The sequence below is a fragment of the Xenopus laevis genome, chromosome 8L, assembly GCF_017654675.1.
Source record: "Xenopus laevis strain J_2021 chromosome 8L, Xenopus_laevis_v10.1, whole genome shotgun sequence".
NCBI lineage: Eukaryota > Metazoa > Chordata > Amphibia > Anura > Pipidae > Xenopus > Xenopus laevis.
The window spans coordinates 117,714,845-117,742,091 of NC_054385.1; the positions used below are offsets into that span (position 1 = coordinate 117,714,845).

At 39.8% G+C, this 27,247-nt stretch overlaps 2 protein-coding genes across 2 annotated transcripts in view; one reads left to right on the top strand and one right to left on the bottom strand.

The window, feature by feature from the left end:
* The window catches only part of setdb1.L (SET domain bifurcated 1 L homeolog), a 43,586-nt gene extending 40,520 nt beyond the window's left edge, over positions 1-3,066 (top strand). Inside the window, 2 exon segments of the mRNA NM_001091607.1 lie at positions 61-149; positions 2,685-3,066. Of these exon segments, the coding sequence (NP_001085076.2) occupies positions 61-149; positions 2,685-2,802 (207 nt within the window). The 3' untranslated portion in view covers positions 2,803-3,066.
* An 8,200-nt stretch (positions 3,067-11,266) lies between these two features.
* Positions 11,267-27,247, bottom strand: part of cers2.L (ceramide synthase 2 L homeolog) — a 38,366-nt gene continuing 22,385 nt past the window's right edge. The window contains exons 5-11 of the mRNA XM_041573466.1: positions 26,079-26,136; positions 21,288-21,338; positions 19,866-19,958; positions 15,763-15,891; positions 14,505-14,611; positions 14,230-14,383; positions 11,267-13,178 (exon numbers count right to left, since the gene is read on the bottom strand). Of these exons, the coding sequence (XP_041429400.1) occupies positions 13,044-13,178; positions 14,230-14,383; positions 14,505-14,611; positions 15,763-15,891; positions 19,866-19,958; positions 21,288-21,338; positions 26,079-26,136 (727 nt within the window). The 3' untranslated portion in view covers positions 11,267-13,043. The remainder of the gene's footprint in view (positions 13,179-14,229; positions 14,384-14,504; positions 14,612-15,762; positions 15,892-19,865; positions 19,959-21,287; positions 21,339-26,078; positions 26,137-27,247) is intronic.

Genomic DNA, 27,247 nt, shown 5'->3' on the forward strand with positions numbered 1-27,247 from the left:
ATGGGCCAATGCTTTTGGTAATGTTATTAAATCTTTCTCTCTGCATCCCCCCCATTACAGCATAGCTGCAGCCCCAACCTCTTTGTACAGAACGTGTTTGTGGATACACATGATCTACGCTTCCCGTGGGTGGCCTTCTTTGCCAGCAAGTAAGTCATGGTCTCATCTTTAATTTATGAAAGGTTTCTGTCCCATTATTAGGAAACTGGAGAGGGTTAAAGAAAGGCTAATTCTAAGTAACTTTTCGATTGGCCTTAATTTTTTTTTTTTTATATAGTTTTTAAATTATTGCCGCTGCTTTCAAATGAGGGTCACTGACCCCATCTAAAAACAAATGCTCTGTAAGGCTACAAATGTATTGTTATTTCTACTTTTTATTACTCATCTTTCTATTCAGGCCTCTCCTATTCATATTTCAGTCTCTTATTCAAATCAGTGCATGGTTACTAGGGTAATTTGGACCCTAGCAACCAGATTGCTGAAACTGGAGAGCCGCTGAATAAAAAGCGAATTAACTCAAAAACCACAAATAATAAAAAATGAAACCAATTACAAATTGTCTCCGAATATCACTCTCTATTAGTAATGGGTAAATTTGTCCCTGGTGAAAAATTAGCGAAACGACAAATTTTTGCGGCAGTTTCGCATATTTATTTGCCGGCAGTGAAATGCGCAGATTCGCGGCGAATAAATCTGCCCATCACTACTCTCTACATCATACTAAAAGTTATTTTAATGCTGTACAATCCCTTTAATATCTTGGAATTAAAAAAAAATGATGTGCATTGCAAAAGAGCTTAGAATAGCAACATCATCAGTTTTACATTCACTTATTACTAAGGTTTACTTATCCTTTAAAGGGATTGTTCACCTTTAAATTAACTTTTAGTATGATGTAAAGGGTGATATTCTGAGACAATTTGCAATTGGTTTTCATTTTTTATTATTCAGTTTTCATTTTTTATTATTTGTGGTGTTTGAGTTATTTAGCTTTTTATTCAGCAGCTTCCTCAGTTGTAGTTTAAGTAATCTGATTGCTAGGGTCCAAATTCCCCTAGCAACCATGCATTGATTTGAATAAGAGACTGGAATATGAATAGGAGAGGCCTGAATAGAAAGATGAGTAATAAAAAGTAACAATAAATGTGTAGCCTTACAGAGCATTTGTTTTTAGATGGGGGTCAGTGACCCCCTTTTTAAAGCTGGAAAGAGTCAGAAGAAAGGCAAATAATCGTGAAAGTATATAAAAAAAGAAAAAATGAAGGCTTATTAAAAAGTGGCATAGAAGTAGCCATTCTAAAACTTACTAAATTTAACTTTAAGGAACAGTAACACCAATGAAAGTGTCTTAAATTAATTAACGTAATATACTGTTGGCATGCACTGATAAACCTGGCGTTTGCTTCAGAAAAAAAACCTAATTTATATAAACAAGCTGCTGTGTAGCCATGGGGGCAGCCATTCAAGCACAGGATACACAGTAGATAACAGATAAGTACTACTATAGTTTATATAAATAAGCTGCTGTGTAGCCATGGGGGCAGCCATTCAAGCACAGGATACACAGTAGATAACAGATAAGTACTACTATAGTTTATATAAATAAGCTGCTGTGTAGCCATGGGGGCAGCCATTCAAGCAGAGGATACACAGTAGATAACAGATAAGTACTACTATAGTTTATATAAACAAGCTGCTGTGTAGCCATGGGGGCAGCCATTTAAGCACAGGTTGCACAGCAGATAAGCTCTGTAATATACAATGGGATTCTTCAGAACTTATCTGCTGTGTAACCTGAGCCTTTCTCCATGGCTACACAGCAGCTTGTTTATATAAACTATAGCAGTACTTATCTTATCTACTGTGTATCCTGTGCTTGAATGGCTGCCCCCATGGCTACACAGCAGCTTGTCTATATAAACTATAGTAGTACTTATCTGTTATCTACTGTGTATCCTGTGCTTGAATGGCTGCCCCCATGGCTACACGACAGCTTGTTTATATAAACTATAGTAGTGTTTCGGAAGCAAAAAGCAGATTTACTAGCGTAGAACAACATGATATTGTCATTCCTTTAAAGGACAAGGAAAGGCAAAAAAAATACAATCCCATTTTTACTTTCTTTAATGAAAAAGAAACCTATCTCCAATATACTTTAATTAAAAAATGTTTCCCATTATTATAAGAAACCTGACTGTATGTAGTGAAATTCTCTCATTTACTGCTGTGGATAGGAATTGTCAGATGGTCCCTAATGGCTGAGCAGGGAAACAATCATACTTATGAACAGCAGGGGGAGCCCCCGCATTACTTACCAGCCATGCAGAATTCAAGCAGCTTTGTTTATGTCGATCCCTAAGCAGCCCAGACCACATTGAGCATGTGCACAGTCTTAGTCTTTCAAAGATGTATAACAAAGTTACAAGATGGTGACCCCCTGTGGCCAACTTTGAAAGCATAAATTATTTGTTTGATTAGGCTTGTGGTGCAGTAAGTTCATGTTTATGTTTAGTATACAAAATACAGCATTTCTAGCCTTATTCTATTTTAGACTTTCCTTGTCCTTTAAAACACTTTCATACTTTGCATGTAATGTAATGCTCTGCCACTAGATGTCCCTATTTAGCCACTTTTATTGTCTGTTTATAAAAGTTGAAGACTTACAGTTGTCTCTTGTGTCTCAGGAGGATTCGGGCTGGTACTGAGCTCACGTGGGATTATAATTATGAGGTGGGCAGTGTAGAAGGAAAGAAACTCCTGTGCTGCTGCGGATCCACAGAATGTCGGGGTCGTCTCCTATAAACTCACTGTAAAGGTTATATCAGGCCTTTCATTTTATCCCTACATTTCTCTTGCTTTTGTTTCCCTGTGAAATGATCATGTGACAGTGAATTAATCCCCAGTAAGTCAGCGCACTATCCGTATGTCTTGTATAGATACTTTATAAGTCTGCCACACTCCCACCCCCCAGATTTTTTTTTTTTTTGTAGATTTAGCCGTTTGTTTCCATGTATAAATAAAACGTAATAAAAGGGTTATGCTCCTTACTGTCCCGAATTAAAGAGAGAAATGTGACTTGTGTTCTGAGTTGTCCCGGAGCTTGCATTGGTGATTGGCTGCTCATGACTGGGTTTAATAACTCAATATCAAGTGCCTGCTGGAGCCTGTATAATGTAACACACACACATTGAGATACTTATTATTACTTTACTGTGCAGTTCATACACGGAGAACAGCAACAAAAATTGTATAGTTAGTTTTATGGAACTCCCTGTACCCTTACACCAGTTCCCCTGTGTCCTGAGATCTCACTCTGTATACAGATAGAGACGGAGTCAGAGACAGAGGTTGAGAGAGAGAGAGGGGGGTTGAGAGAGGTAGAACGAGAGAGAGGTAGAACGAGAGTGAGAGGGGTTGAGAGAGAGGTAGAACGAGAGTGAGAGGTTGAGAGAGAGGGGTTAAGAGAGGTAGAACGAGAGTGAGAGGTTGAGAGTGAGAGGGGTTAAGAGAGGTAGATCGAGAGAGAGGTAGAACGAGAGTGAGAGAGACGTTGATAGAGAGAGGGAGTTTGAGAGAGGTAGAACGAGAGAGAGGTAGAACGAGAGTGAAAGAGAGGTAGATAGAGAGAGGGAGGTTGAGAGAGGTAGAACGAGAGTGAGAGGGGTTGAGAGAGGTTGAACGAGAGTGAGAGGTAGAACGAGAGTGAGAGGGGTTGAGAGAGGTAGAACGAGAGTGAGAGGTAGAACGAGAGTGAGAGGGGTTGAGAGAGGTAGAACGAGAGTGAGAGGTAGAACGAGAGTGAGAGGGGTTGAGAGAGGTAGAACGAGAGTGAGAGGGGTTGAACGAGAGTGAGAGAGGTTGAGAGAGGTAGAACGAGAGTGAGAGAGGTAGAACGAGAGTGAGAGGTAGAACGAGAGTGAGAGGGGTTGAACGAGAGTGAGAGAGGTTGATAGGTTGAGAGAGGTAGAACGAGAGTGAGAGAGGTTGAACGAGAGTGAAAGGGAGGCTGAGAGAGGTAGAACGAGAGAGAGAGGTAGAACCAAAGAGAGGAGTTGATAGAAAGGTTGATAGAGAGAGAGGAATCATAGGGGGATGGTGAATTTTTTTGTTTGGGGAGGCTAAAAAATATTTAAGTATCTATATGCAATGACTTAACAATTCTTTTATAATTTTGTGTCACGTATAAATGGTGTTAACTTTAAAAGTACAACAAAATGTTTAAACCCTTTTAAAATATGCAGTTCAAAGTGATATAAAATATATTTTTATAATAGAAAATATACTTTTTCATCTTCATCCAGTCTCATAGCTTTCCCTCTGTCTGAGCACTTAAAGGGCACCTGTTGGGCAAAACTATTATCCCCAAGCAAAGGAACGGGCTAATAGAGGCTGCACTACGGTTGGGGGGTAACTTTTTTTTTTTTTTAAATTGCCCCCTGACACCCGCAGCGGGAGGAGCTTGTGTTGTAAGCGACCATGTTGTACATAGTGAGTCACGTGCATAATGAGTACGTTTGCTGATTATACACGCGTGTGCCCAGCGTGGCCTGATCATACAGGAGCTCCCTCTCGGTGCTGGTGGCCTAGCACTGCTGGGGGGGGGGGGAATTAAAAAAAAAAAAGACACCCTCAATTGGAGTGTGAGCTCTATTAGGCTGTACCTTTGGTTGGGGATAATATTTTTTCCCAGCATGTGCCCTTTACTATTAGATGAATTCAATACTCACAGTTGCATTACACTCAGCCACTCCCAGGATGTTATTTGTTTCTGTCCCACAGATCTTGTATCTTAGCAGGCCCAGCCCTCACTTCACTTCATTTGCTGCATTTCCAAAACTTAAGCCCCCAAAATAACCCCTCCAATTAAAAAATCCCCAATAAATGCCATTAGGATTGATATTCCTGCCTCCCCAGCAAGATTAACTCTTACTGCCACAAAAGGCTCCTTGTCTTAACCTTAGACTTGTGTCGGTATTAGTATTCGGTATTCTAGAAATCGCAAACAATTCCTTCAGCTCCCATATACAACAAAACCATCTACCGTATATACTCGAGTATAAGCCGAGGTACCTAATTTTACCTACGAAAACTGGGAAAACTTATTGCCTCGAGTATAAGCCTAGACACAACTACAGCCCTGTCTCCCAGCAGCGCACATTCCGCCAAAGCAACCCCCCCAGTGATCAACCGAACTTCTTTGCAAAGTTGATGGTGACAGAGAATTGCCAAACAGATGCATTGTCCCACTACCATGTGCAGAGGGTGCTGTGTGATATTGCAGTCACTGTTAATCTTTTGTATAACCAACAGATGGCGCTGTGTGATATTGCAGTAACTGTTATTCTTCCATATAACCAACAGAGGGCGCTGTGCGATATTGCAGTCACTGTTATTCTTTCATAAAACCAACAGAGGGCACTGTATGATATTGCAGTCACTGTTATTCTTTCATAAAACCAACAGAGGGTGCTGTGTGATATTGCAGTCACTGTTATTCTTTCATATAACCAACAGAGGGTGTTGTGTGATATTGCAGTCACTGTTATTCTTTCATATAACCAACAGAGGGCGCTGTGTGATATTGCAGTCACTGTTAGTCTTTCATATAACCAACAGAGGGCGCTGTGTGATATTGCAGTCACTGTTATTCTTTCATATAACCAACAGAGGGCGCTGTGTGATATTGCAGTCACTGTTATTCTTTCATATAACCAACAGAGGGCGCTGTGTGATATTGCAGTCACTGTTATTCTTTCATATAACCAACAGAGGGCACTGTGTGATATTGCAGTCACTGTTATTCTTTCATATAACCAACAGAGGGCACTGTGTGATATTGCAGTCACTGTTAGTCTTTCATATAACCAACAGAGGGCGCTGTGTGATATTGCAGTCACTGTTATTCTTTCATATAACCAACAGAGGGCGCTGTGTGATATTGCAGTCACTGTTAGTCTTTCATATAACCAACAGAGGGCGCTGTGTGATATTGCAGTCACTGTTATTCTTTCATATAACCAACAGAGGGCGCTGTGTGATATTGCAGTCACTGTTATTCTTTCATATAACCAACAGAGGGCGCTGTGTGATATTGCAGTCACTGTTATTCTTTCATATAACCAACAGAGGGCACTGTGTGATATTGCAGTCACTGTTATTCTTTCATATAACCAACAGAGGGCGCTGTGTGATATTGCAGTCACTGTTATTCTTTCATATAACCAACAGAGGGCACACTGTTATTCTTTCATATAACCAACAGAGGGCACTGTGTGATATTGCAATCTCTCCCCAAGCGAACTGTTGGTATAGGAATGATTAAAAGTGACTGCAATCTCAGCTACTGCCCACTGACCCGAGTATAAGCCGAGGTAGACTTTTTCAGCACATTTTGGATGCTGAAAAACTCGGCTTATACTCGAGTATATACGGTATGTAGAAATGCAGCCACGTTTAATGCATGAATAGCAGGGAGATTATTATTAATAATTATATTCCACACATTCTGCTGCTCTGAGCTTCAGTTTCCCTGCTCTGTAGATTTAGCTCCATGTAGCCCCTCCCCCTGCTGGCCGGGCAATTGTTCTGGAGGGCAGGGAAGAGCAATAGATTCTGAGCCAAGGAACAAAGGAAGACTGAACTCCTGAGACAACAAAGTGAAGTATCGAAGCTTGTTAAAAGGCCGCATGGCCTGAAACGTTGTGGTGATGCCAATAAAAGCATAAATAAAGGCTTTTTAACCATTTGAAAGTTGGTGGTGCTGTTCAACCTTCTACTAGGAAGGCGGAGTATATCAGGCTGGATTGTTACTGTCTTAATCTTACACCTCCCTTCTCTATCACACCCTTCCCACAGCACTTTGCCCGTGCCACATTAATCACTTGATTTTTAGTTAGACCCTTCTACAGCACAATATTTCAGACAAGGTAGGGTATATTTACAATGGACAACGGTTTGGGGAGGCTTAGCCTTAGAGAGAGGTTGAGAGAGGTAGAACAAGGGAGCGAGAGAGAGAGGTTAAGAGGGATAACGAGAGAGAGAGGCTGAAAGAGAGCGAGAGGTTGATAGTGAGAAAACGAGAGAGAGAGATTGATAGAGTGAGAGGTAGAACGAGAAAGGGTGAGAGAGGTTGAAAGGGATAACGAGAGAGCAGTTAAGAGGGATAACGAGAGAGGTTGAGAGGGATAACGAGAGAGAGGTTGAGAGGGATAACGAGAGAGAGGTTGAGAGGGATAACGAGAGAGAGGTTGAGAGGGATAACGAGAGAGAGGTTGAGAGGGATAACGAGAGAGAGATTGATAGAGTGAGAGGTAGAACGAGAAAGGGTGATAGAGGTTGAGAGGGATAACGAGAGAGAAGTTAAGAGGGAGAACGAGAGAGAGGTTGAAAGAGAGCGAGAGGTTGATAGAGTGAGAGGTAGAACAAGAGAGGTTGAGAGGGAGGTTGAAAGGTAAAACAAGAGTGAGGTTGAAAGATTTAGATTGATAGAGTGAGAGAGATACAGTAAGGTCCATAAATCTTTGGACAGACAACTTTTTCTAATTTTGGTTCTGTACATTACAACAATGAATATTTAATGAACCAACTCGGATGCAGTTGAACTGCAGACTTTCAGCTTTAAAGGAGAACTAAAGCTTAACTAAAGAAGGAGCTAGAAAAGTTGTACATTATGTTTTCATAATGTATCCGAGTTGTTTCATTTAATATTCATTGTGGTAATGTACAGAACCAACATTAGAATAAAAAGTTGTCTCTGTCCAAAGATCAATGGACCCAACTGTATATAAAGAGATCTAGAGAGAGATGTATCACGTGTTTGTCATTTCATTGTAGGTCAGTCTGCAAATCATTAGAGATGTAAGAAGCATCTTTTAAAGTGCAAGTGTTCCTGGAGCGTTACTGCTTTCTACTTACTGCCCATGATTGAAGGGGTGGTTTGCCTTTATTCTAACTTTAGCATGTTATAGAACATCTCGTTCTAAGCAACTTAAAAATTGGTCTTTTTTTTTTATATAATTTAATCATTTACCTTCTTCTGACTCCACCTTTAAAATGGGGGTCACTGACCCCATCTAAAAAAAACAAACAAATACTCTAAGGCTAACAAATGTATTGTTATTAATGCTCCTCTTTCTATTCAGGCCTCTCCTAGTCATATTTCAGTCTCTTATTCAAATCAATACATGGTTGCTAGGGTCATTTGGACCCTAGCAACCAGATTACAAAGTTAATTTAAAGGTGAACAACCCCTGTAATGCTGGGAGTATCAGTACAGTAACCTACGAGGGGGACAATGAGGTTAAGAAACCGAATTCAAGGTGAAGTTCCCCTACAACAGGTGTTGGTAATAGGAAGTGACTGAGCAAGTGTCGGTGCTACACAAGGAGTCGGAGACAACACGGTATGAAATATATATAATGTTTATTTCACTACATCCAGTAACTGTTGGTGAATTCCAGTACAAACCCACTTACACGTTAAAATTATCCCCCCCCCCCAAAAAAAAAACCCCTTTAAGGCACACTAACATAACAGAATTTGCTCTCCTGCCCTCAATAAAGATAAATCCAGAGTTACCTCCTGTGTATTTTGCCTGAAGTCAATGGTAGAGTCTGGTGTCCTAGCTTATTGTGTGCTCATAACTTGCGCTTACTCATTAGTAAGTGTGGCTGCCATACTGTTTAGCCCTACACTAGTAATATCGCACTACTGTACCTCTATTTATTATTATATGGACCATACCCAGCCCAGTCATTCAGCAGCCAATTACAGCACTGGATTCGCTGACCCACTACTGAAGTGATCAGATGTCTATTGTTTCTATAAATACTGTGCCTGTAATCACCTGTCATTAAAGGTGAACTAAACCCTAAACTTAAAAAAAAACCCTCCCCTACATAGAGACCCACTCTAAGTGTTACCCTGGGCAAATGCCCCCCAACGTTTTACTTACCCCTCGGTGCAGATTCAGGCATCGGCGTTCAGGGGGGCCATCTTCAGCCACTTCAGTAATCTACGGGAAAAAGGCCGGCCCTTCTGCAATTTTCGTGAGTTTTGCCGCATGCGCAGTTGTCCCAGAAGAGAAAATTGCTCCAACTGCGCATGCGCCGCCGGTCTCATTCTGCAGAGAAGAAGATGGCGCCCGTGAACTCCGATGCCTGAATCTGCACAGAGGGGTAAGAAAAACGTTAGGGGCATTTACCTGGGGTCAGACTTAGGCTGGAGGGAGGGAGGTCGGGTTTTTTTTAATGTTAGGGTTGACTTCTCCTTTAAACATTAGCAGCCTGGCATTATGGCCTCCCAATATCAGGAGAGCAATTGCAGAGCGCAGGGTCATTACCTGATCCGCCATTTATCTATAGGACTTCTATTCAGACATTGGCGTGTAAGGGCACACATTGCTACAAGCCATTTCTTCTCTATACAAATGCATGAACGGGAGCTGCCATATTGCCTCGGCCGAGCTATGCGCCACAGGACTGGGAATCCATGAAACATGACAATTGAGTCCAATATGTACAAACAGACTACAGACCTACAGCAACTCCCACTTCTCTAATGGTCACAGCTCCTTCATGATGTAGTGTGGGGCTAAAATAGGAGGAGTACCAGGACCCCCCCCCCCCCCAAAAAAAGAAGATATTTCAAGAGTTATCCTGCAGGCAAGCGCTTATTAAAGGACAAGTTAACCTTACAATAAGTGAAAAGTGTGCTATTCTAAGCACTTTTGCAATGCACATTCATTATTAAGATATTAAGGGATACATATACTGTTAATATGAATGAATTTTGTTACAACAGCGCCACCTGCAGGTCATTTTCCCACCAGGAAAAAAAAATTAGAAACCTCTCACATCTTTCCTAAGCAGAAAAACATCAGAGCAGCCTCTTTCTTTCTCCTGACAACTTCCTTGACTACTTGGTGGTCAGACTGGTGGGAAACTGACCAGCAGGTGGCGCTGTTGTAACAGCAATAATTCATATTAACAGTACATGTATCCCTTAATATCTTGGAATTAAAAAATAATGAATGTACATTGCAGAAGTGCTTAGACTAGCCCCCTTATCAATTTTACATTCACTTATTTTTAAGGTTTACTTATCCTTTAATCTTTGTTTCCTGTGCTACACTGGGACATCCTGTTTAACTGAGCTAAGCACCATGGTAGCTCCAGCTTCTCCTCCCAGTCTCAAAAAACAGCTTCCATAGAGACCCCAACCAAAGAAAGCTCTGCCCTCATATTTCACAGTCTAAAGAAGAAAGATAGAAAGAAAGAAAAAGTCCAACCAGGGATAAGCAGCCTCTCTGTCACTCCTAACTGCCAACTGATCTATTGGAGGAATGATGGGAGTTGTATTTCAGCAGCCAGCTTCATTTTCCTCCCTTCTTAAAGAGGAACGATCACAACAAACTAAAATTTAATATAAGCTTCATCACATTGAAATATGAAATTTAAATACAATTAAATATTCTGCATTGTTTCTGAAATAACCAAGTTTATCTTCACTATCCCTCTCTCAGTATCTGTTTCTCTTCATTCTGTCTTCATGCAGCAGTTGGGTGTCAGATAATCATTGACAGTTAGATCCAATATATCTTATAGGGGGGCTTCCCTTCCTAGCAGATGCATTAGAGCTCACTCAAATAACTGATTCCAGTACAAACAAAATCTAACAAAATAACTGCTTTTTGCACAAGTCCTGCATGTAGAGAGACATGATAGCTGGTGATTTAAATAGAGTGAGCTCTAATACATCTTCTAGGCAAAAGGAGCCCCCCTATATATAAGATATATTGGATCTAACTGTCAATGAATATCTGACACCCAACTGCCGCATGAAGACAGAATGAAGAGAAATGGGTTCTGAGAGTGGAATAGTGAAGATAAACTTAAGCAATAATGCAGACTTTTTAATTGATTCTATTTATCAAGTTTCTTATTTCAGTATAAGGAATCTTATATTACATTTTCCTGATAGTTCCCCTTTAATATGCAACTGGTCCCTTGTCAATATGGGTCCCTTGGATCACTACATTCAATGAACATCCAATATGGCTTCTAAAAGACAGACGTGCAATACAGATTAGATGATCCACATTATCACTGCTCGCCTGTCTTGCCTACTGGGAACAATTGCAGAACTAATGAAATTATACTCGATTATATACAAACTGGATTGGCTGTCAGAAACCATAATGCCTTTAAGAGATTGCATGGCTTCTTCAAATGCCTTTCTAAGTAATATTGTGTTCAACCTCTACTGCAATTAAAATTTATTGAAAAAAAAAAAAAAAAACATTTTAAAAACATTACGGAATCCAAGGTGTAAGGGATCATCTCCAGAGAGTGGTTTGTGCTCCAGGTAAGACATGGAGGTTTGAAATGCAATAAATTGTGAATTCTCACCTCGTTTTTATAACCGCTAGAAAAGCCATGTTGCCATGAATAAAGGTTATCCGACCCCCTTAAATCATTGCAATATTAAGCATTCTATATACAGCCTCAGTAAAGGCTGCTCTGTTTATCATTGGGAGATGCCATCATTTTTCCCCAGAAGATGCATGATCACAATAACTTAACATTTATAAGCAGCAAAGTTTGGCTTTCAAAGAACGAGGAGGAGGAGGAGGAGGAGGTTGCGTTACAAGGCGGCTGAGATCAAGGCTACGATTCCACCAGAAGAGGGTGTCCATACCAAGGAACCACTGCTGAGATAGAACTTTATAATTTCACAAGGAGAGGGTGTCCATACCAAAAAGTCATCACAGAGATGAAGATTACGATTCCACAAGGAGAGGTTGACCATACCCAAGAACCGTCACGGAGATCAAGGTTTTGGTTTCACAAGCAGAAGGGAGTTCATACCCAAGAACCATCGATGAGATCATGGATATGGTTCCACAATGAGAAGAAGGTGTCCATGCCCAAGAACAGTCAAGGAGATCAAGATTGTGGTTTCACAAGCAGAAGGTGTTCATACAAAAGAACAGTCAATAAGATCATGGCTAAGGTTCCACAAGGAGTCCACACTCACAGAGATCAAGATTATGATTCCACAAGGAGAGGTTGACCATATCCAAAGAACCATCACGGAGATCAAGATTGTGGTTTCACAAGTAGACTGTGTTCATACCAAAGAACCGTCAATGAGATCATGGCTATGGTTCCACAAGGAGTCCACACCCAAGAACCGTCACGGAGATCAAGGTTATGTTTCCACAAGAGGAGGTTGACCCTACCCAAAAACCATTGCTGGGATTAGGTAAAGGGTGTCTATATACAAGAATCATTGTTGAGATCAAGGATATGGTTCACAAGGAGGGAGTATTCATACCCAAGAACTGATGTTGAGATAAGGTTATGGTTTCACAAGTAGAGGGTGTCCAGGTCCAAGAACCGTCGCTCAATCCACCTGCTTAATTTGCATAAAGAGGTGGACATCAAAGCTTAACAGTGCTCTCCCGCAAAAATGAAAGAAATCCAAGATACTTTTCCAGGTCACAAGACCCTAAATGTGTTAGTTCCTGTGTGAACTTTCACGTTTGGGTCATCACTGGAAATGAAGGCACAAAGACAACCACGAGAGTTGGAAGACTGTTCACTGATTTTTCTCTTCAAATGATATGCGGATTGGGTGAAAAAAAAAAAAAAGGAATGATTTTGGCATCCATCTGACCATCTCTCCAACAAGTGATAAAGCAGCAGGAACTAACGGAGAGCAGTCAACGTGAAGTCAACATGAACAATGTGAAAAAAAATAAAGTCTCTTGTTTAGGTTTCTGTATGGAAAGGCCACTAGAGTCCACCAGTCTCCTACCTACACAATGTAATTAAAAATGGTCATACAGAAACACTTGGCTTTACCCGTCTCACGCTCGGTGTAGAAGGTTTTACGTATATAAAACCAATCTGTGGGAAGTCAATATTCAGAAGGTGATGGCCATGATTTACAGTAGTGTTGATTGTTTTTAGGTTTCCTTTGCCTGATTGGTTTCTCCAGGAATTTATATCTTGAGGGAGAGGCCGTTTCCTATTCGGTGGTCAGTCGGCTTTATGGTGGTTGTTGTTCTGCATGGAATGGCCATTGGAAAGAGTTCCGTTCTTGGTGGGTTCTTCTTCCTCTTCTTCATCTGGAATGTCAGTCTCATCCTGGTCACTGCGCTCATCTTGTTCAAGCTGGAAGGAAAATAAAACCGCTAATCTGAGGAGACATCATTCAATGCTCATGTTGCAGTAGAACTACAGCTTCTAGTTTCCTCTTACCAGGAGTTCTGCAAGCCTACTCTGGCCTAGCTTGCCTTTGCAAACCTCAAATAACGGACTGATGGATCCTTTCTTTGGCATATATATATATCCTACACACACCTGTTTGGGGGTGCAGGGATTTATAGTTTCAGCAACATCTACAGCCAACAGCCACTGGTGTCCAATCACTACTATGACTTTATATTTTTTCTTTAATTATGTTTTGTTGAACAGTAAAGAGTAACATACCCACCTACTGTAAACTATAAGGATATGAGAAGTCACTGAGGGGTTCTGTGACCATATAAAGGCACAAGGCTGCAGGCTGAGTTATAAGGCAGGGGATCTGCAACCTTGGCTCTCCAGCTGTTAAGGAACTACAAGTCCCACAATGCATTTGCCTTTAGACTCCTTCATTAGACTCCTTAATTGCATTGTGGGACTTGTAGTTCCTTAACAGCTGGAGAGCCAAGGTTGCAGATCCCTGTTATAAGGGATAATGTACCCCCTACTGTAAATGATAAGGATATTAGAAGTCACTGAGGGGTTGTTCTGTGACCATATAAAGGCACAAGGCTGTAGGCTGAGTTATACAGGGAACTCTGAGTATCACTCATGTATTATAAGGGATAATGTACCCCCTACTGTAAATGATAAGGGTATTAGAAGTCACTGAGGGGTTCTGTGACCATATAAAGGCACAAGGCTGCAGGCTGAGTTATACAGGAACTCTGAGTATCACTCATGTATTATAAGGGATAATGTACCCCCTACTGTAAATGATAAGGATATTAGAAGTCACTGAGGGGTTGTTCTGTAACCATATAAAGGCACAAGGCTGCAGGCTGAGTTATACAGGGAACTCTGAGTATCACTCATGTATTATAAGGGATAATGTACCCCCTACTGTAAATGATTAGGATATTAGAAGTCTAAGAAGTTGCTGAATAAAAATATTGCTGAAAATAATAAATATTTATACCTTTCCAGTGATAAATTTGTGGGCCATTCGGAGAATGAGGTAAGCCCAGAAGACGTGCAAACACTGGAGTACCCACAGCATCACATTGAAGAAGTAATAGCCAAAGAAAGGTGGATAGATCTCCAGGGGGTAGACCCAAGTGCAGTGCAGGATCCTAAAGAAGAAATCGATTAGCGAGCCAACTGCTGATTAGTGGTGGCCTCATCATAAGGTAGAGATGCAAATTCTTTCCAGCGCCTCAATCATTGTGACGTTGCCCCAAAGCACTGACTTACCAGAAAGGGAACAGAATGATTCGGGTGACTATAAAGACCAGAGCGAAGACAATGAAGATATTGTTGCAGGTCTCTTTCCATCCTGCGTAGTTAAACATCTTGGCCGACTGCAGAAGACAATGATATTAATATGATATAGGAAACCGGGGAATTCGATTTCTTATTCCCGCCCCTCAACTTCCATGATTAAAGGGGATGTTCACCTTCCAACACTTTTTCCAGTTCAGCTGGTTTCAGATAGTTCACCAGAAATAAAGACTTTTCCCAGTTACTTTCTATTTTCGATGTGTGACCGTTCTTCTAATATTAGAAGTGTAATTTTTCACCTTCTAAAGCTGCTCTGGGAAGGGGGGGGGGTCGCCGACCCTGTAAACTGTTCTAAATTGATACATTTAGTGGATACATTTCTTATCTTTGTCCCTACTGAGCAGAATCTCTGGGTTTCATTACAGGCAGTTGTTAGAATTGATACAATTGTTGCTAATATTCCAGAGAGGCTGCTGAGAAATGGATCAAATGTTGCAAAATTGTAACAGTTCAGAATCTGTAACTGAATTACTGAGCTGCCAGACTCAAACGCCAGAGAAACTTGGATTTTGGGGAAATAACGGTAAAAAAAGTGATTGAAAAAAAAAAAAAAAGGCTTTATTTCTGTTGAACAATTAAACGGAGACAAAAAAAAACTGTTTGGAAAGTAAACAACCCGATTTCTTGATAATTTCCCATAACCCTCCTATTGGTCTATACCCCACAATTTAGTGGATCAGTCGTCCAATTCTAATGGGGTGTGGTTGCCAAAAATTAAGAATAAAAATGAAGGTTTTATAGGTATTACTGCAGACGTAACAAGCCCCCTACACTCTGCCTGTACAGAGTAGTAGATTGTTTAATTAAATTTTTTTTTTAATGTTACTGTTCCTTTAACACAATTCTGCAAGTTCTTCATGATGTAATGGTATTTCAAAGAGACAGTACAGCTTGTGCATATATTCGTATGCAGGGTCCTAAACTGCCATTAGAATTGCCTAAGACTAATGACAACACACACACGGGCTACAACCTTGCAAATTTAAATTTAAGGAAAAAAATGGCCGCTCCCCATTAGAATTGCCTAAAACTAATTACAACACACGCTACAACCTTGCGAATTTAAATTTAAGGAAAAAAAATGGCCGCTCCCCTTCATTTGTAGGTTTGATTGGCAATTTGACACACAGAGTAAACTATTCCTCTAGCCGTATGGCATTTGCCCTCTCACCTCTAGGAAGTAGTCGGAGGCATCGTGCAACACCATGACCAGGGTGCCCACCCGGATGTAGTTGGCGCACCAGGAGAAGCTGATGAGCACAATGGTGGCCACGTGATGGATGATCTGCTCCTGAAAGTCCTGTTTGGGACAGACAAAATATTAGACAAAACGACTTAATATGGGACTGGCCTTCAAGCTTATGGGCTTCAAACCTCCTTTGTTCAGAGCCTCCCTTCAGCCATAATTGCAGGAATATTGAGAACAAACACCTCCCTCTGTGGGGAGAATTCACAAAAGTGATGATGATATTGAGACAAAATAAAAGTGAATATTAAAGTGTCCGATTTCCCACCAAATTCACAAACCGCTATCTCCACTTTTGTGAATTTCTCTTTTAAACAGACACTTTTCAGATTTTGTCTTTCTGAATTTGTCTTTAGCTCTTACTACACCTGCCAGTCAGACATCAAATCGGAATTTCCGGGGGAGGGGATTCGTTTTACCCAAGAAAATTGTCCATATTTTTTTCAGGATAATCTGGGCTTTCTAAATCAGCCTACGCGTCTGTGTAATTCCACTTCTGTCTAAATACAAATTATTCTATTTTGCACAATATAGGGATTTGTATCAGAAATGTGTTTTATTATCAAGTGTCAAATTGCTGCTAAAACTTGAAAAAAAATGTCTGGGAGGCTTTACTTTTCCTTTAGATAATATATTCACTCCAATTGCTAATATTGCCTCGTTCATTAAGATAAAACTAGTAAAATAATGCAAATGCGAGTTAAAAACTTTTTACATATCAAATTGTAGAAAACACACTTTTTTTGTTTAATCAGCATTTTGTTAAAGGGGTTGTTCACCTTTAAACTTTCAGTATGATGTAAAGAGGGATATTCTGAGACAATTTGCAATTGGTTTTCATTTTTTATTATTTAAGGTTTTTGAGTTATTTAGCTTTTTATTCAGCAGCTCTTCAATCTGCATTATAAACAATCTGGTAGCTGGGGTCCAAATTCCCCTAGCAACCATGTATTAATTTGACTAAAAGACTGGAATATGAATAGGAGAGGACCTTACTAGAAAGACGAGCAATAAAAAGTAGCAGTAATAGTAAGTGTGTAGCCTTGCAGAGCATTTGCTTTTTAGATGGGGTCAGCGACGCCCATCTGGAAGCTGGAAAGAGTCAGAAGAAAAAGGCAAATAATTATAAAACTATCAAAAATAAATAATGAGAACCAATGGAAAAGTTGCTTATAATTGGGCATTCTATTACATACTAAAAGCTTACTTAAAGGTGAGCCACCCCCTTAAAGGGATACTGTCATGGGAAAACATGTTTTTTTCAAAACACATCAGTTAATAGAGTAAAGTTACATGACTGGGGGCAGCTGGGAAACTGACAAAATGTCTAGCCCCATGTCAGATTTCAAAATTGAATATAAAAAAATCTGTTTGCTCTTTTGAGAATTGGATTTTAGTGCAGAATTCTGCTGGAGCAGCACTATTACCGTATATACTCTAGTATAAGCCAATTTTTCAGCATCCAAAATGTGCTGAAAAAGTCTACCTTGGCTTATACTCGAGTCAGTGGGCAGTAGCTGAGATTGCAGTCACTTTTAATCATTCCTATACCAACAGTTCGCTTGGGGAGAGACTGCAATATCCCACAGCGCCATCTGTTGGTTATATGAAAGAATAACAGTGACTGCAATATCACACAGCACCCTCTGTTGGTTATATGAAAGAATAACAGTGCGCCCTCTGTTGGTTATATGAAAGAATAAGTGACTGCAATATCACACAGTGCCCTCTGTTGGTTATATGAAAGAATAACAGTGACTGCAATATCACACAGCGCCATCTGTTGGTTATATGAAAGAATAACAGTGACTGCAATATCACACAGCACCCTCTGTTGGTTATATGAAAGAATAACAGTGACTGCAATATCACACAGCACCCTCTGTTGGTTATATGAAGGATTAACAGTGATGGCAATATCACACAGCACCCTCTGCACATGGTAGTGGGACAGTGGGACAATGCACACAGTAATCCGTTTGGCAATTCTCTGTCACCATCAACTTTGCAAAGAAGTCCGGTTGATCGCTGGGGGGGTCGCTTTGGCGGAATGTGCGCTGCTGGGAGACAGGGCTGTAGTTGTGTCTAGGCTTATACTCGAGTCAATAAGTTTTCCCAGTTTTCGTAGGTAAAATTAGGTACCTCGGCTTATACTCGAGTATATACGGTAACTGATGCATTTTGGAAAAAACATGTTTTCCCATGACAGTATCCCTTTAATGAGGCACCTATAGGGTTAGACAGAAACTTGTGCCCTGACTATAAAATGCGAATATCTATTAATCCTATTATTAATCCCAATTAATATCCCAATGGGGCACCTACAAGAGGTATGAAATGAAGATTGGCTGAACTAAAAGCAGAGCAAATTATCTTGAAATTGACGGACGGAGCTAAACAGGGGCCTGTAAGCCAAGTACCCAATACCTGTGCTAACTACTTCATGTATATAGTCTTATAGTAACATGAAATCAGACCAATCACAAGCCAACGTTTGTTCTATCCATACAACCCTACTTTCCTGTGTCTTCCATCAGCTACAAAGACTTTTACTTCCCAAAGCATCACACACGTGATGTAACGATTCACTTAAAGGGCTGGTTCACCTTTCAAAAAAAATCGGACTTCTAAAAAAAAAAAAAAAAAAAATCGGACTTCTATAAAAATCAGAAAATCCGGCATCTCAGACCTGTTGAGGTTGCATATAAGTCAATGGGAGAAGTCCCAATGATTTTTTGATGTGCACTGGTTTCATGCAATACCCCAGTGTTTTTGGGGCAAAAAGCATAACAAATCTTGAGTTTTCGGGTGAAAAATCCGAAAAAATCTTGAAAAAGCAAAGCAAATTTTCGGAAAAATGTTATAAATAAATAAGTGTAAAAAACCCGAGCCGTTTTGATCAGAGTTTGTAGCAGAAAATTTAGATAAATTTTGGACTAATAACCCTGTTAGTATGTTATAGAATGGCCAATTCTAAGAAATTTATCTATTGGCCTTCATTTTTTCTTTTTTTATAGTTTTTGAATTGTTTTCCAGCTTTCAAATGGGGGTCACTGACCCCATCTAAAAAAACAAATGCTCTGTCAGGCTACACACTTAGGGGCAGATTTATCAAAGGTCGAGGTGAAGTTTCGAAGTGAAAAACGTTGAAATTCGAAGTCGAATTTTTTTTTGAAGTACTGTCTCTTTAAAACTTCGACTTCGACCATTCTCCACCTAAAAGCTGGCGAAGTGCTGATTTAGGCTATGGGGGACCTCCTAGAACCTGTATGGAGGCAATTGGGGGAGTTTGGGAGATCGAAGGTTAAAGTTAAAAAGACTTTGATTCAAAATGCGATCGTACGATTCGAAGTAGGCCGAATTCGGCCCACTGGACCCAAAAAAACTCGATTGGTCTTTTTGAATTCGAAGTTCCAAGTTTTTTTAGCTTCGACCTTTGATAAATATGCCCCTTATTGTTATTGCTACTTTTTACTACTCATCTTTCTATCCAGTCCCTCTCCTATTCATATTCAAATCTTATTCAATGCATGGTTGCTAGGGGAATTTGGACCCTAGCAACCAGATTGCTGAAACTGCAAACTGGAGAGCTGCTGAACAAAAAGCTAAATAACTCAAACTACAAATAATATAAAAATGAAAACCAATTGCAAATTGTCTCACATATTTAGCTTTTTATTCAGCAGCTCTCCAGTTTGCAGTTTCAGCAATCTGGTTGCTAGGGTCCAAATTACCCTAGCAACCATGCATTGATTTGAAAAAGAGACTGGAATATGAATAGGAGAGGCCTGAATAGAAAGATGAGGAATAAAAAGAATAACAATACATTTGTAGCCTTCCAGAACATTTGTTTTTTTTAGATGGGATCAGTGAAAGCTGGAAAGAGTCAGGAGAAGGCAAATAATTCAAAAACTCTAAAAAAAGAAAAAATGAAAACCAATTGGAAAGTTGCTAAGAACTGGCCATTCTGTAACATACTAAAAGTTTAAGTTAAAGGTGAACCTCATGGAAGCGGACAGATCACTTACCTTGCGCTTGACGTCAAATGCCACTCTGAAAAGAAGAGACCAGTAGAAGCCCAGTTCTATCATGTAGTACCAGTACTGGGACGGCAGCATTGTCTGGGAAGGAAATTATTAGGGGAGAGGGTAAAGAACTGACTTTATTGAATTAGTGACCCCTCCTCCCACCCTCACTTACAGATAAGCAAGGTTACCCTGTTGTAAACCATCTGGGAGAAGTCTATATGAATAGTAAAGAGGTTATGGGCTATAGGCAGTGTAGGTACTTTGGAACTGCCAGGAACCCAACCTCTAGGACCACAAGTAGGAACCCAACCTCTAGGGCCACACGTAGATACCAAACCTCTAGGGCCACACCCAGGAACCCAACCTCTAGGACCACAAGTAGGAACCCAACCTCTAGGGCCACACGTAGATACCAAACCTCTAGGGCCACACCCAGGAAGCCAACCTCTAGGGCCACACCCAGGAACCCAATCTCTAGGGCCACACCCAGGAACCCAACTTGTAGGGCCAAACTAACAACCCCCCCCCCCCCCCAACTAATGCTGCTGGCAGGCAATATCCCCAGGCACCGCTGATCACTTGGGTCAAGGACTGCCCCTTTCAGTGATACTGTGGGCATAAAGTGGGTGGGGAGCAGAACTAGCAGGGGGAAGGGATGGTACCCGACAGGACCAGGGCCTATTGGGATTTTTTTTGGCATCCAGGTGGGCCAGTCTGACCTTGGCTATATAGGGTGCATATGGCAAATGACAAAAATATGAAAGTATCGTTAACAGAACAGTTCAGTGTGAAATTAAAAACTGGGTAAATAGATAGGCTGTGCAAAATAAATAATGTTTCTAATAAAGTTAGTTAGGCAAAAATGTAATGTATAAAGGCTGGAGTGACTGGATGTGTAACATAATAGCCAGAACACTACTTCCTGCTTTTCAGCTCTCTAACTCTGAGTTAGTCAGTGACTTGAAGGGGGGGGTCGCATGGTACATTTCTGTTCAGTGAGTTTGCAATTGATCCTCAGCATTCAGCTCAGATTCAAAAGCAACAGTTATGACCAATGTGCCCCCCCCCAAGTCTCTGATTGGTTACTGCCTGGTAACCAATCAGTGGAAAGCAAGAGAGCTGAAAAGCAGGAAGAAGTGTTCTGGCTATTATGTTACACATCTAGTCACTCCAGCCTTTATACATTACATTTTTGGCTAATTAACTATATCAGAAACATTTTTTATTTTGCACAGCCTATCTATTTACCCAGTTTTTATTTTGATACTGAACAACAAATCAGTTGCACCAGTGCAGGACACTAGTAAACTATATTGTCTTTCCTTTTGTTTAATGTTACTGTTCCTTCAACATTAATCTAGTGATCCATTTGCAATCAGCCAATATCAGTGTCCCCCCTCCCCTCAGACTGTATTGCATTACCTGCTTGGGGAACCCATTCCAGACCTCGTGGAGATCATGAAACCATGGTTTCTGCACAAAAGTAAAATACACATCAATATCAAGGACTGGCAGAGCCAACACTCTAAAAATATATATATATATATATATATATATATATATATATATATATATATATATATATATATATATATATATATATATATATATATATATATATATATATATATATATATAATGAATCCTTATTGGTAGCAAAACTAGCCTATTGGGTTTATTTAATGTTTTCATGATTTTCTATAAAATGAGGCATGAAGTTCTGTTATTTGGAAAACCCCAGGAGCATTCTGGATAACAGGTCCCATACCTGTAGCAGCAATTGCAGAAATCAGTGATTCGCAAGCGTCCGCTCCTCGTGGATGTGTATAGATCGCTTCCATTTTTAATTGTAACACTGAAAAGCTTTCTTAGCTCCATTTAGCCTACTTCTGGTTCCTCTTTGAATATACAAAAACATTTATTTTAGGAGGAATAGAATAGCCTTTAGATGTTTATTTACGGGTTATTTTTTATCTCCAGTAAAATGTGGATGGAGTCCAACACCCCAGCGATAACAAAACCCATTTTGCATGTTCCGGGTTATGTAATCAAGTAATTGTTATATCTCAGAGGGGAGTCGTTTGTTAAGGGAGGGGTGCGTGGAATTCAGTGGGAAAGGCAGGGTAACCTCGGCCCAACCTTCTACCTATCTGTGATAAAGTCTTGCTTAGCCTTACTAGATTAAACATGTATTTTAAAGGGATACTGTTATGGGAAAACGCATCAGTTAATAGTGCTGCTCCAGCAGAGAAAATCCATTTCTCAAAAGAGCAAACAATTTTGAAATCTGACATGGGGCTAGACATATGGTCAGTTTACCAGCTGCCCCTGGTCATGTGACTTGTGCTCTGATAAACTTCAGTCACTCTTTACTGCAAGTTGGAGTGATATCACCCCCTCCCTTTCCCCCCCAGTATCCACAATGGGAAGGTAACCAGATAGCAGCTCCCTAACACAAAATAACAGCTGCCTGGTAGATCTAAGAACAACACTCAATAGTAAAATCCAGGTCCCACTGAGACAAATACAGTTACATTGAGTAGGAGAAACAGCCTGCCAGAAAGCAGTTCCATCCTAAAGTGCTGGCTCTTTCTGAAAGCACATGACCAGGCAAAATGACCTGAGATGGCGCCTACACACCAATGTTATAAATTTAAAAAAAATACACTTGCTGGTTTAGAAATAAAATTTATATTGTAGAGTGAATTATTTGCAGTGTAAACAATAATTTAGAAATAAAAACTACATCATGAAAACCATGACAGAATCCCTTTAAGCTGGTTGGCTCCTCCCACAGCCCTCCTATTGTGTTCCATTCCCCTTACGAAATTTTAAAACAGTGTCTAACAGACCTGAGGTTTTCCGGATAACGGGTCTTTCTGTAATTTGGATCTCCATACCTTAAGTCTACTAGTTAATCATATAAACATTAAATAAACCCAATAGGCTGGTTTTGCTACCAATAAGGATTAATTATATCTTAGTTGGGCTACTGTTTCATTATTACAGAAAAAAAGGAAATCACATTTTTATATATGGATTATTTGGATAAAATGGAGTCTAAGGGAGATGGCTTTTCCATAATTCGGAGCTTTCTGGATAATAGGTTTCCGGATAATGGATCCCATGCCTGTATATACATACATACATACATACTTCAGTAAAGGGAAAGTGGTTATATAGTAACAGATGCAACATTAGTCTAGTAACCCATAGCAACCAATCACATGTAGCAGTTTCTATGATCATCCAAGCTCTACATTCATAAGGTTCCTGCAGGCTGGTCTCTTTCACCAGGATTGATAGATTTGACGAATGTTAATTGGTTGATGGCATACACCACGGGGAATGACAAACAGGGCCAGCAAGTCTGATATATTCTGCTACTGGCACTTTGCCCATTCCCTCAGAAAACCAATAAGCGACAGTTGATTCGCTATTTGAAAGAATACAATGGATTAGTTGCTGTAGGTTACTAGAGGCGGGACAACATTTGCACCTGTTATTACAGGGATACCCCCCCTCCAATGCATCAAGTAGCAAGCAGGCAAAGTCAGTGCATTTAGTTGTTTAATGAAATTTTTGAGAGCTTTTGTTTTTGGAAGGTATCACCCAAAGACCAAGGTAACTTTCTGAAAGACTGAGCAAAGGTTTTTATGACAGTCAGAGAAATCGCTTTATTGAGGGATTGAGAGAGGAGTAGAAGGGTGAGCAAGGCAAGGAGATTGAGGTGCTTTAACAACAGCACATTAAGGGGCAGATTTACGAAGCTCGAGTGAAGGATTCGAATGGAAAATTTTTTTAATTCCAAGTATTTTTTTGGGTACTTCGACCATTGAATTGTTCAAATTCGAAGTAAAAATAGTTTGACTATTCGATAATCGAAGTACTGTCTCTTTTAAAAAAAAAAAAAAACTTTGACTTCATACTTCGCCACTTTAAACCTACCGAGGTACAATGTTAGCCTATGGGGACCTTCCCCAGCACTTTTTGAAGTTTTTTTTGACAGAATAAAAATCCTTTGATCGATTAAAATCTTTAGACTCGTTCGTTTCAAACGATTTCATTGTTCGATCGAACGATTTCATTATTCGATCGAAACGATTTCATTGTTCGATCGAAACGATTTCATTGTTCGATCGAAACGATTTCATTGTTCGATCGAAACGATTTCATTGTTCGATCGAAACGATTTCATTGTTCGATCGAAACGATTTCATTGTTCGATCGAAACGATTTCATTGTTCGATCGAAACGATTTCATTGTTCGATCGAAACGATTTCATTGTTCGATCGAAACGATTTCATTGTTCGATCGAAACGATTTCATTGTTCGATCGAAACGATTTCATTGTTCGATCGAAACGATTTCATTGTTCGATCGAAACTATTTCATTGTTCGATCGAAACGATTTCATTGTTCGATCGAAACGATTTCATTGTTCGATCGAAACGATTTCATTGTTCGATCGAAACGATTTCATTGTTCGATCGAAACGATTTCATTGTTCGATCGAACGATTTCATTGTTCAATCGAAAAATTTCATTGTTCGATCGAACGATTTCATTGTTCGATCGAACGATTTCATTGTTCGATCGAACGATTTCATTGTTCGATCGAAGCTTTTGCTCTAAATCCTTTTTTATTTCGAGGGTCGAATTAGAGGGTTTTTTAACCCTCGAAATTCGACCCTTGATAAAAATTTGCCCCTAACTGTACAGTCAATGACAATCAAAGAGGGAGATTTTCAAAGTGTTCTGATGTTGCTCTGCTCAGGAAGAGATCAGAAGCCTCAGGTGCCCTTTCCCCATCTCTCTCCTGAGCAGAGCAACATCAGAACACTTCTACGTTTTTCTTCTAAAGGTATCTCTGCGTTTGACTGCAAAGTTACAGAAACTGACCAGCAGATGGCAGTGATGTTACAAAATCCATTTGATAGGACGTTAATAAAAACGTATACAGGTATGGGACCGGTTACCCAGAATGCTTGGGATCTGGGGTTTTCCGGATAAGGGATCTTTTCGGAATTTTGACCTTAAGTCGACTAGAAAATCATGTAAACATTAAATAAACCCAATAGGCTGGTTCTGCTTCCAATAAGGATTACTTAGATTTCAGTTGGGATCAAGTACAAGCTACGGTTTTATTATTACAGAGAAAAAGGAAATCATCTTTAAAAATTTGGATAAAATGGAGTCTATGGAAGATGCCTTCCTATAATTCTGAGCTTTCTGGATAACGGGTTCTTCCTACCTTAAGGCTACAAGAAAATCATGTAAACATTAAATAAACCCAAATAGGCTGGTTCTGCTTCCAATAAGGATTAATTATATCTTAGTTGGGATGAAGTACAAGCTACTCTTTTATTATTACAGAGAAAAAGGAAAATATTTTTAAAAATTTGGATTATTTGGATAAAATTGAGTCTATGGGAGACGGGCTTTCCGTAATTTGGATCTTAATGGGTTTCCGGATAACGGATCCCATACCTGTACAATAATTGTTAAATTGTCAGGATTCCCCCAACAGTCCAGCAACAAGAGCAATTAGTATGAGATTCGGGGTGAATGCTTATTTGCTCTGATAGTCTATACTGGATGATACAATGTATGCCAGATCTATATCCTTGCTATCAGCTAAGGGGGGATGTTGCGGAACTAAGGTTGGCATTCCAACCAATGCCTTATTATTGCTCATACCCCAGTATTGTGCAGTCATAGAATACCCAATGGGAAGCCTTATTGCATGCACCCCAATGTGGGGCAGTCCCAGAATAACCAATGGAGCACATGATACACCCCTATTGTTCTCTTTTTTTATTTTTAAAAATTTGTATTATTTGGATAAAATGTAGTCTATGGGAGATGGCCTTCCCTTAATTCAGAGCTTTCTGGATAACGGGTCTCTGGATAACTGATCCCAACCCTTAAATGGAAAAAAACGAATGCAAATTGTAAAAGTGTTTAGAAAAGTACCCGGAGCAATTTTACGTTCAGTTTTTTTTTTAAAGGTTTAATTAGGAAATGAGTAAGTGGCAGGTGGGTAAAGCAATAGGATGTTAGAGGTTGGTAGAGAAAAGAAAGAGTTGGAGTAAGTAAGGCACACAGGGGGTATGAGATAAAACAAATCCTAATATAAGAATGTCAAGAGAATGAAATGAGAGTGCAGGCAGCTCACTCTGTGCAACCCATGGATGTAGGAATCTACTTACGTCTATAAGGACGGCAATGCCAGCAATGAAAGCAAGAAGATAAAAGGTGAATCTCCAACTGTAAAAAGAAAGTGGCAGATGCAGCTGAGCGGCCAGGCTTTATCATACAGGAACAAGTCAGCTTAGCAGCCTAGTTAGTTGTACCCACATGCACGGCTAGATTGCAGCACCCCCTTCATTCACTGGTGATGTGGGCCCTTCCTGAGGTGCCGCTTGTGAAATACATTATGGGAGAGACACTCTAGCCAAAAACAAGTTCTTTCACACGAGATCATGGAATATATCATCATATATCTATATCAATCTATCTATTTATATCAAATCCATCTATATTTCCATCTCTCTATATTTCTATCATATATCTATCCATCTATATTTCTATCAATCATATATATATATCTATCTATCTATCATCTATCTATCTATCTATCTATCTATCATCTATCTATCTATCTGTCTATCTATCTATCTGTCTATCTATCTATCTATCTATCATCTATCTATCTATCATCTATCTATCTATCATCTATCTATCAATCATCTATCTATCAATCATCTATCATCTATCTATCTTTGTATCGATCATATATCTTTCTATCTATCATTCTTTCCATCTATCTCTCTTTATCTATCTATATTATGCATATATCTTTCTATCTCTCTATCATCTACAGTGGTGTGAAAAACTATTTGCCCCCTTCCTGATTTCTTATTCTTTTGCATGTTTGTCACACTTAAATGTTTCTGCTCATCAAAAACCGTTAACTATTAGTCAAAGATAACATAATTGAACACAAAATGCAGTTTTTAAATGAAGGTTTACGTTATTAAGGGAGAAAAAAAACTCCAAATCTACATGGGCCTGTGTGAAAAAGTGATTGCCCTCCTTGTTAAAAAATAAACTAGTAAAAGTAATTGAGATCTATCAGTCTGGTAAAGGTTATAAAGCCATTTCTAAAGCTTTTGGACTCCAGCGAACCACAGTGAGAGCCATTATCCACAAATGGCAAAAACATGGAACAGTGGTGAACCTTCCCAGGAGTGGCCGGCCGACCAAAATTACCCCAAGAGCGCAGAGACAACTCATCCGAGAGGCCACAAAAGACCCCAGGACAACATCTAAAGAACTGCAGGCCTCACTTGCCTCAATTAAGGTCAGTGTTCACGAC